General features: G+C 50.9%; 1 protein-coding gene across 1 annotated transcript; it reads right to left on the reverse strand.

The window, feature by feature from the left end:
* Positions 1–5621: 5621 nt before the first annotated feature.
* Positions 5622–10221, reverse strand: SWI5 (SWI5 homologous recombination repair protein). Its single transcript, XM_087419009.1, has 5 exons — positions 10152–10221; positions 8530–8651; positions 8363–8446; positions 7752–7846; positions 5622–5961 (listed from the first exon to the last, which is right to left on the reverse strand). Exons 1-5 carry the CDS (start codon positions 10164–10166, stop codon positions 5897–5899), a joined length of 381 nt encoding a protein of 126 aa, XP_087275135.1. The 5' UTR covers positions 10167–10221; the 3' UTR covers positions 5622–5896.
* Between the last annotated feature and the right edge of the window lie 414 nt (positions 10222–10635).

Below are 10635 nucleotides of genomic sequence, written 5' to 3' on the forward strand. Positions count from 1 at the left end.
AGAGCACAGCATCAGCCAGGCTCTGGAGCCTGACAGTTCAGCCACCTATTGGACCTGTGACATGGAGCAAGTCACTCCACGCCTCCAAGGTTAGGTTGGGAATGGGGATAGTTCACCTGCCCACCCTCTGGTTGGGAGGAACCGATGAGATATTGCACATGATGTGCTCATCTCCCTGCCTGACCCAGTATTTTGTAAATGTTAGTTGTTATTACCACCAACCCTTTCTCTGGGGAAACCTTCGCTAGTGACTGGTTTGAGTATATGATTGTCACCTTTTACCTCCTTCTCAGTCCCTGCCCACCTAACACTAATCGGAGCTTTCATCACAATGCCTCTGGGCACCAGAGTTGGGAGCCCCTGGCCTGGACTTCCTTCCCTCTCTCCCTCCTCAAAGTGTCTCCTTCTTCTGAGCAAAGCTGAAGGAGGGTGCTATTTGATGACATTGCCTCTGTGAGGTCAGGCTGCCCAGAAATGAGCCCTTTTGTTCCCCAGGGATAAGAATGCAGGCTGTATTGTGTTAGTCTTTTGAATTGCCTTAAGTGCCGGATGATAAATATTTTTGAGTAAGGTTTATACCGGATACCAGCAAACAAACTGTTCGAGCACCCACAGTGTCAGAGGTACCCTTGGCTGCCTGTTTTCCAGCACCATCGGGCACACCCTGAGAAATGGCACGTCGCTATCCACATCTCACAACCAGTTGGCTCCTTACTGCCCATCGCTGGGGAGTCCCTTCAGACTCCTGGGAGGGGTGCTGCCAGAGAGAACCTCCTCTTCTATGCGGGGCGCTTGGAGGATCTAGCCTGTGGCCAGTGCCTTGGCAGGCCTGGACCTTCCCAGCAAGGCCCTCCCGGGGTGCTTCCCTGGCTGTTGGATGCATCTCTGAGCAGACACTGCCCCCGTGAGGCCTCCACCTGCTGTAACACCTGAGCTCGCACAGGAGGGAAATGGATCCAGACGGTGCTTTCTTTCCTTCCAAGCATCCTTCATGGGTGCCTGAAAATTGGCCCCAAATGCAAAAGTATCCATTCACCACTGGAGAACCTGGAATCGACCCTGGTGCCCTTTATTCCTTCCAGAAGAACGGCAACCCGGGGCGACTGCCAGAAAACAAGTACATAGTCACAAGAGGTCTTGGGACCCTGGGTTACCTGTAATTTGTAAACAGGCAAGAGTTTTAGGGAGCGAGTGAGAAATGTCCTTGTTTTCTAGTAACATTTGGAATTAGGGTTGAGGATAAGGTTAGAGTTAAGCAAAATAACTAGTAGATGGGCTGGCCTGGTGGCATAGTGGTTAAATTCCTTTGCCCCACTTCAGCGGCCCGGGGTTCGTTGGTTTGGATCCCAGGCACAGACCTACGCACCGCTCATCGGCCATGCTGTGGCAGTGTCCCCATACAAAATAGAGGAAGATTGGCAACAGGTGTTAGCTCAGGGCCAATCTTCCTCACCAGGAAAAAAAAAAAAACACGTAGTCAAGAGTTAAGGGAAAAGGGGAAGATATTTTGCTATAAAATTTGAACTTAGATACCAAAAAGGGGGTGGGAGAAATAAAGAAAATAAAAGAAAGAAAGGATTAACCCCAGAAAGGTCAGGATTGACTAGCTAGACTGAGAACCAAGGGAGTGAAGAGGTGTCGTGGTGGAGGTGTGGAGATGTGGGTCCCACAACTGCTGTGCTGCCGGCAGTACCATCACATTGCACGCTGTAGAGAAATGTGGGGAAAGGAAAAAAAATGCTAAGAATCCTATCGTCTTAAGTAATTGTTATTATTTGAGTGCTTTCTCTTTGTTATTTGTTCCTACCTGTCTGCTCTTATTTTTTTATTTATTTATTTTTTGTGAGGAAGATCGGCCCTGGGCTAACATCTGCCAATCCTCCTCTTTTTTTTTTTCAAGAGCAGGATTTTTAATTTTATTTATTTATTTATTTTTTCTCCCAAAGCCCCAGTAGATAGTTGCATGTCATAGCTGCACATCCTTCTAGTTGCTGTATGTGGGATGCGGCCTCAGCATGGCTGGAGAAGCAGTGCATCGGTGCGCGCCCGGGATCCGAACCTGGGGCGCCAGCAGTGGAGCATGCGCACTTAACCACTAAGCCACGGGGCCGGCCCAATCCTCCTCTTTTTTTGCTGAGGAAGACTGGCCTTGGGCTAACATCCATGCCCATCTTCCTCTACTTTATATGGGACCCCGCCACAGCATGGCTTGCCAAGCGGTGCGTTGGTGCGTGCCCAGGATCCGAACCAGCAAACCCCGGGCTGCCACAGCGGAGCGCGTGCACCCAACTGCTCGTGCCACCGGGCCGGCCCCCTCCCTGTCTGCTTTTAATGACTTTAATGTCTTTTTTTTTTTTTTTTTAAGATTTTATTTATTTATTTTTCCCCAAAGCCCCAGTAGATAGTTGTGTGTCACAGCTGCACATCCCTCTAGTTGCTGTATGTGGGAGGTGGCCTCAGCGTGGCCGGAGAAGCAGCGCGTCGGTGCACGCCTGGGATCCGAACCCGGGTCGCCAGCAGTGGAGCACGCTCACTTAACCACCAAGCCACGGGGCCGGCCCTATGACTTTAATGTCTTTATTGGATTTTTTATTTTTATTTATTTTTATTTATTGTTTTGTGAGGGAGATCAGCCCTGGGCTAACATCCGTGCAATCCCCCTCTTTTCGCTGAGGAAGACCGGCTCTGAGCTAACATCCACTGCCAATCCTCCTCCTTTTTTTTTACCCCCCAAAGCCCCAGTAGATAGCCGTATGTCATAGTTGCACACCCTTCCAGTCGCTGTATGTGGGACGCGGCCTCAACATGGCCGGAGAAGCAGTGCGTCGGTGGGCGCCCGGGATCTGAACGTGGGCCGCCAGCAGCGGAGCGCGCGCACCTAACCGCCAAGCCACGGGGTCGGCCCCTTTATTGGATTTTTTAAATCATAAGAGTTTTTTTTTGTTTTGTTTTTTTTTTTTTTTAAGATTTTATTTATTTTATTTTTTCCCCCCAAAGCCCCAGTGGATAGTTGTATGTCGTAGCTGCACATCCTTCTAGTTGCTGTATGTGGGACTCGGCCTCAGGATGAACGGAGAAGTGGTGCCTCGATGCGCACCCGGGATCCGAACCCGGGCCACCAGCATCGCAGCACGCGCACTTAACCACCAAGCCACAGGGCCGGCCCATAAATCATAAGAGTTAAATCATAAAATGTGTGAGTTGTAGAAAGTAAAAACTGCACCCATCTTCCCCTCCAAAAAAAGATTGGCTCTAAATGCAGAGTGGGGTTACGATTGTGTTTGGAAGAGCCTCCATTCCTGACTACTCTCCAACCAGACCAAGTCCCTTAGTGTCCAGGGCCTACTAAATTCTCTGCCCCTGGGCCTTTGTAAATGCTGTTTCCCCTCCTGGAAAATTCTCCCACATTCTTGTCTGGCTGACTCCTACTGCACAAGCACCACTGTCTCTTCTCTCGGGAAGTTTCCTCAATGTCCCAGCTGGGCTAGGTGCCACTCAAATGTGTTCCTATAACCCCATGACAGCCTTTTATCAAGCTGCATTGTCATTACTTCTTAGTTCCCTGACTTCCTGCTGGCAGGTGAGCGCTGTGTGGCACAGACCCAGAGACCACGGCTCCCTAGCTCCTGGCACTGAGAGACTTTTTGTGTGGACAGAGGCAAGATAAGCCAAGTGTCCACGTGGAGAAAATGGGGTGAGGTGGGGAACCCAAGGAAGGGGGTTACTTCTCCTGGGGTTCCCACCTATCTCAGCCTGCCCGCTCACCTCTCCTCTTCCTCCTCCACTTCCTATCCTCCGTAATAGGATGTGGCCCAGAAAGTTGAGAGGGGAGTGGGTCAGACAAGGTGACAGGCGTGGGGCCTAAGAAGTATGAGAGTCTCAAGAGCCCATTCCAGTCCTGGATCCATATCCAGTTAGGTTGCTAGATCCCATCCGAGACCTAAGGAAATAGGATCAGGGCCACGTTCAACTAGGCAAATAATGCGTATGTGTGAGGTGCAGGTGGGAAGGGCGTCGTTCGAGAGGAATCTGACAGTCTTGTCCTCGGAGAGCACCCAGTCTGGTAAGAGTCCAGCGCAAGGCCTCGATGGTGTGGGGTCCAGGTTAGAAGCCTGAGGTCAGGAGCCAGACAGGCCTGGCCTCTTGTCCTGGCTCTGCCACTGTGTGACTTTGACAAGTTGCTTCTACTCTCTGAGCTTCGGTTTCCTTATCTGCAAAATGGGTACAATAATAGAACTTATAAGGTGGTTGTGAAAATCTGTTGATATTATGATGTGAAAGTTTAAGAAATGGCAAGAAAAGCCCCAAATGAGAGTGCATGCAGGCTATCATGGTGAATCTAGAAGGGCAAACAAGAGTCTGCCGTGTGAACCAGGACCAGAGCATGGGCACAGTCACGCTGTCCACTGAGGAGGACGAGTTGCTGTCCAGCGCTAAAGCGGAGCTGGACTCGTGTCTAGGCGTCAGGGCCTGTGCGGTCGCTCACCGAACCCCTGAAGCCCCCTCTGGGGCTAGATGCTGGTGGCTGAGGTCGCATCTAGTCCCCATCAAATATCCATGGGCTCACCCTCATTTCCTAGTCTCCCTTGGTCAGTGTGGGCTGCATGACTAGTTCTGGACAATTGTGTGTGAGCACAGGTGACGTCTGCTGATCTGGGGGGAGTTCGTTCAGAGTTGATGTGTCTTTTTTCCTGCTGTGGCTTCCAGGGGTGAAGCTCTGAAACATAGGAGGGAGACCAGACCCTCATCAGACTTTGCGAGCCAAAGAAACCTTTACTGTGCCAGCCGTGGAGGTTTTGGGGTGGGTTCTTGAGGCAGCTACTGCTAATTGCCCTGATGCACACAGTACTATTATATCCAATGACAGAGGCCAAGTCAGTTGGCTGTGGTCACATAGCTTGTCAGAGCACAGAGCTGAAACTCTAACCCAGGGCTGACTCACAGGGCCGGTTTTTAGAAGCTATACTTACTTCACCTCGTGACAGCCTGTCCCCAAACGCTGCCACCACATCCGAAACCTTATGAGAATGCCCAGCAGGGCCAGGGCCAGAGGAGCAGCTGGCATAGTCAGAACACTCAGCAAGTTGGATGTGAAATCTTGCCATCTGGATTGCATTGAGCAGTTGTAACCTTCAGGTTCACAACTGCCAATGAAGGCTTATGACAACCAACAGGCAATGAAGAAAGACAACCACTCACCCTTGCTTGGCAGAGGATTATAATTGGGGACTGGAACCCTCATCTGGCGGATCGATTTACAAGGGGAGAATTCCCTCCAGTGTTGCTCTTAGCTCTTACTCGCTTGTCCCCCAACCCAGAAAGGTAGTATCGCAAACCATAAGCTTTAGAGTTAGGGCTCAAATCCCTGCTCAGCCACTTACTGGCTGTGTGACCTTGGGCAAGTCACTTTGCCTCTCTGAGCCTCCATTTCCTTATCTGTAAAATGGGGATAGCAATACTAATTCCTCATAGAATGGATTTAAGCGTTAGAGATCATGGATGTAAGGCACTTAGCACAGTGCCTGGCACATGTAAACTTGTCATAACCCAAGGCAGGCTCTTTTTCTCCTGGGTAAGATTAGGGGGCTACAGAGGAGAGGCAATCAGCGTACAGATTGACATCAAGATCACTCATATGTTTATTTACAAATAGGATACATACAGACAAACACAGGTATCACTGGGACATTTTAGGAATCTCGGAGCTGGGAACATCCCTTCCTCCCTGCACCCCTCTTCTCTAGGCTCCCTCTTGACTCAGCTTGGGATCTTCAGAAAAAGCTTCTGACACTTTCTCGCTGGAAACCCTGCAGGTGTGCTGGTTGGGCTCTCACTGCTTCTCATGTGCCCCTCCGCCTGTCACAGTGGGTCGGGGACAAGGGCTGTGGGCCTCTGCTCAGTCACTCATGTCCAGGCCAAATTCTGGATACAACTCTCTGGTGGTGACACCTCGGATCACGGCTGGAAGGAAGGAAGGAAGGATGACTAGCCAGTGGGAGAAGCGGGAGGATGAATGGCCAGAGCCCTGACCTGCCCAGGACTCACTCCTACACCTTCCTCCTGCTCTCATAGTCACCTAAGATAACCCTCCTGCTACTCCTTCCAGGCCCCTCCACTGTGGGCCTTGCCTGGATACCCCAAACTAGCCTCACGGAGCCCTCACCCCACTTTTTGCAGAGCAGTCAAACAAAGCTCCCCTAGAGTCCTTTCTCCACACAGAGCAGCTAGAGTCATCTGCTGAAAATGTAAATTTACATTTACATTGTATCCGTGGCCTGTGGACAACCTTGCCTCCTTAGCCTGCCCCACGTGCCATGCCCTTGCTATTTGGTGACGTCCTTTCTCAGCTCCCTCAAAGACTCTTCTTCCCTGACCTCCTGTCTCATCCCCACCCGCCATCCTGTTCACACCTCAATATTCTCCATCCTGTCCCTCACTTCCTTCACAGCACTGAACACGTTTTAGATTCCTTTGTTTGTGCTCCTTTACTTATTGACCATTTTCCTTGCCCACCCCAACACCAAAATATAAGTCACATGAGAACAGAGACCTTCAAGTGTCTTGTTCAGCAAAGTGTCCCAAACCCTGTAGAGTGGCACCGAGTGGGGGCTCAGTAAATATCCACTGAACAAATGAGAGGAGACGCTGCCCACTCCGGGTCCTCTGACCCAGAAGGACAGGTCTCAAGCCGGGTTCTAGCTAGCTCTTGTGGCCACTAGGCTACAGCCTCCTCACATTTCTTTCTTCTTGGACCCTGATCATCTTCCTCTCTTCATCCATCTATATTTCCCTCCTTCTGTTTTCTCCTTTCCCTCCTTTGGGACCTATGCCCCACTGAAACACAGAGAAGCCCTCCCAGCTGTGGAATCCCAGCTGACGGGTAATTCTGCAAGTGCTAAAACTCATGCGGCAACTGGGCAGACGGTCCCAGCTCTGCACATTATCCCAAATGGTCACTGGCTGCTGAACATCAGAGTGCCCACCAATCCGAGCCAGGGGATGGAACAGAGGCTATCGACACACTTCCTTACCTCCAGGGTAGGCTGTCCCGGCCCACCCAGACACATAGGAGTCTGTGCCTTGGCTAAGCCCTCTGGATAGTAAGACTGTATTCAGGGAAGAATAAAATACCTCTTTAAGCCACATGGAGTTGCCCTTGCACTTTCTGCCTCTGGAGAAAGTTGGCCACTTAAGGCAAGGACAGTGTCTTGATCAGTGTGAGCAGACCCCAGAAGACTGGGACCCCTAGTCCTCAGTCTAGCAGGTGGGCCAGCCCATGCTCAAACCTGCCTGCATCTTTAAGCAGGCTCTACACTGGAGAGAAAAAACCTAGGGACTCAGCTAAGAGCTGTACAGCTGCTTCGCTAGGCGGCCAGGGAGGGCAGGGGCACTCAGGGAGTGGGGCAGCTGAGAAAGATGAGAGGCGTGGCAAGTTAGAAGGCCCAGGAGCCTTCCTTTTTTTTTTTTTTTTTAAAGATTTTATTTATTTATTTTTTCCCCCAAAGCCCCACTAGATAGTTGTCTGTCATAGCTGCACATCCTTCTAGTTGCTGTATGTGGGACACGGCCTCAGCATGGCCAGAGGAGCGGTGCGTCGGTGCGCACCTGGGATCCGAACCTGGGCCGCCGGCAGCGGAGCGCGCACACTTAACCACTAAGCCACGGGGCCGACCCAACCCAGGAGCCTTCTAACTTGGGGGATGGGGACTCCCTCCAAGCCCTGGTCGCTCCTCTTGAGTCCTGCTGCTCACCTAGTTTGCCCAGCAGCATCTGGCCTACATCCTTGATGTCATTATACGTGTGGAGCTGGGAGATGTGGTCCTCCAGTTCACCCACACTGTAGCCTCTGGGATGAGGGATGGAGAGAGATTGAGAGAGAATCGTTAAGAAAGCTGATGAGGATCCAAGGTTCAGAGCGTAACGAAGCCTCTATTTAGCAAATGTTCACTAAGGGCTTCCTAGGTGCCTGGCACTGGGGACATGGCAATGGCAAGATAGACCCTGCCTGCATGAAGCTTACAGAAGGGCAGGGGATCTGGCCAGCCCATCACTCCTGGCAAATGCTCCTTGTACCCTTAGGGAGGGGCCCCTAGCCACACTGGTACTATGTGATCCTGGCCACAGCTGAAGGATTCACATGAGTGGCTAGTCAGATCCCCTCAAGTGTGAAATGGGCATTCAAATGCTGCTCAGTCTGTGCCATGTGGCTGGAGCAAGGGGCATGGGAAAACTCGGAGTTATGGAAAAGTCAGCTTCCCCATGGCACTGAAAAACCCCTCCTGCAGAGAGAACGGAGTCCATGTGCAGAGGGAAGCAGAGGCAGAGAACGAGGGCCCCAGAGAGAGACTGGGAGAGCGATAACCTGCATTCCTGACAGCTTTCCAGTTCCCCATTCCTGGTCCTCCTCAGCCTGACCACACCTACACAGACAGGATGCTGAGACACCCTAAATCCAACAGCAATCGCGTTTCAGTTACTGGGCACTAGTTAAGTTATCTTAAGCATGCTGAGGGACCCAACAAGACTTACTCAGATATTAATTGAGAGATCTCCTCGTCCAGCATGTCCCTCTTCTCCCTCAGTTTCTGAATGTCAAGGTGCAGAGAATCCTCGCTGGCCCCATCAGCCTGGCCAGACTTGGGAGATGGCCGCTGATTGGCACAAAAAGTCATTAGCCAGACTGATCAACTATCCACAATTCAGAAGCTAGAAGTTGTCGCCCAAAAGCCACTCCCTGCTTCTGCTTGGTAACAGACAACCCCCATCCCGCAATAAGACTACATTTCCCAGCTTCCCTTGGAATGAGATGTGGCCCTCTAACTAAGTTCTGGCAAGTGGAAATTAACCAGAAATGCTATATGCAACATCTGGGAATTGTCCTTCCAGGGAGAGGGTATGCTTTTGTCTGGCTTTTCTCCTTCCCGCTGGCTGGAACACAGGAGCAGTGCTGGAGCGGAACAGCTATCTTGGGTGGTGAAGTAGAAACCAGGTTGAAGATGTGGTGGAACAAGACAGAGGCCTGGGTGCCTGACGACAGTTCAAGTTACTATTATTTGAGCTTTTCTCTCACTCCCAGCCAAACTCAATCCTAACTGAAGGGCCCCTCCTGGTCCCCAATCTGACCCGAGAATCTGCTTCAGGTCCACTTCTTGAATTCTCTTCTCAAGCCTGTGATGTTGCTGGATTTATAATCTCATTGAAAACAAAACCCTTCCCTGGGGCTACAGTTCATCTTTGCCCTTTCTGCCTCTAAATACCGCAAAGGCACGTGCCTGGTACAGCACTAATCTTCAGGAAGCGCATGTTGGATCGGCCATCTACACGTGATACAAGAAGTGACGGAGGAAGAGAGGAAGACAGGGTTCCTATTCTTAGGACAGGGGCTTTTAACCAGTCAACAAACAGTCAGTAAGCACTATCTGCCAGGCACCAGCAAATGTTTCAGGGGTTCAGCAATGGGTCAGACATCACGCCTAGCCCCCTGACTTCATGGAAAGAATAGCCTAGTCCCAAATATAAAATACCTGGCAATTATGCTCTTCCTCTAGATAATTCCACTTGAAGCTCTACTCCCAGGTCACACAATCAGAAAGGCCTTCCTCAACCACCCCATCTAAAATGGTCACTCCTCAATCGCTCACCATCTCTCCGACCTGCTGTTCTATAACATCTACCACCACCTGACATAATATACATTTCATCATTATTATTTTCTTTGTGGCGTGTAAACTCCATGAGGGCAGGGACTTTGTTTTGCTCACTGCTGATGGCACTGTGTCTACAGCAGTACTTGGCACATAGCAGGGATTCAGGAAAATTTGTCGAATGAGTGAAGGACAGATAACTAATCAACTAATTACACGTCTGAAAAACCCTTTGACATTGAAGTACAGAGTGCTAAGAGAGGGTCTAACAGGAAAAGTGGGCTGAGTCAGGAGTGGGGGTGAGGCTTCTCTGAAGAAGCTCAACTCTAAAGGATGAATAGACATCAGCTCGGCAAAACGCTGGAGGAAAAGTATTCCAGACGGGTAACAGTACCTCCAAAGGCCCTAAGGCAGGAGAGAGCATAAGTTTGAGGGAATGAGCGTGGTTTCTGTTCGGGTGGAATGGGTGAGGGAGGGGATAATAGTGTGAAAAAGAACAAAACCAACCACTTGCCGTGCCATCAGGGACAAACAGAGCCCACTTAGAGCCTGGGGTACTGACACTGCTTCTTCTGTGAAGCCTGGTGGCAGGAGGAAAAGAAGGGGAAGGACTGAAAAATGACCTGGAATTTCTCAGCAGAGTAAGGTCTGCTGGGGCAAGACCTTGAAGTCGGCTGGCGGTGGGTCAGCAGCTGCTGGGGATGGAGAGGAGGGCGGGGAGCAGCAGTGCCTAACACGATGGAGGGCAAAGAGGTGCACTCACAGGGGATCGGAAGGCATACTCACAGGGGATCGGAAGGACCCGCGGCAACTTTTGGAAAATCCTGGTTGAGTCCTGGAGAGGAAACCGAGGGGAAAAAAGCCGACTGGACCTACAATCTGCTCTGGGAGGAAAGGGGGACTGCGGGGATGTGGGAGAAGGAGCCGGAGGTAAGTAGGAGCGACGGGGACTGGATCCAGTTGGAAGGAGAGCAAATATACTCCCCGGATC

The sequence above is a fragment of the Ceratotherium simum genome, chromosome 29 (genome assembly GCF_057802395.1).
Source record: "Ceratotherium simum simum isolate JZ-2026a chromosome 29, ASM5780239v1, whole genome shotgun sequence".
Lineage (NCBI taxonomy): Eukaryota > Metazoa > Chordata > Mammalia > Perissodactyla > Rhinocerotidae > Ceratotherium > Ceratotherium simum.

What these genes read in the sequence shown, in the direction of transcription:
- SWI5 (XM_087419009.1), bottom strand. An exon ending in ATCTCTCAATTAATATCTGA is followed by an intron (nt 8,447 to 8,529) that starts GTAAGTCTTGTT and finishes TGTTGGATTTAG; the next exon opens with GGTGTCTCAGCATCCTGTCT. An exon ending in GAAAGCTGTCAGGAATGCAG is followed by an intron (nt 7,847 to 8,362) that starts GTTATCGCTCTC and finishes CCCTCATCCCAG; the next exon opens with AGGCTACAGTGTGGGTGAAC.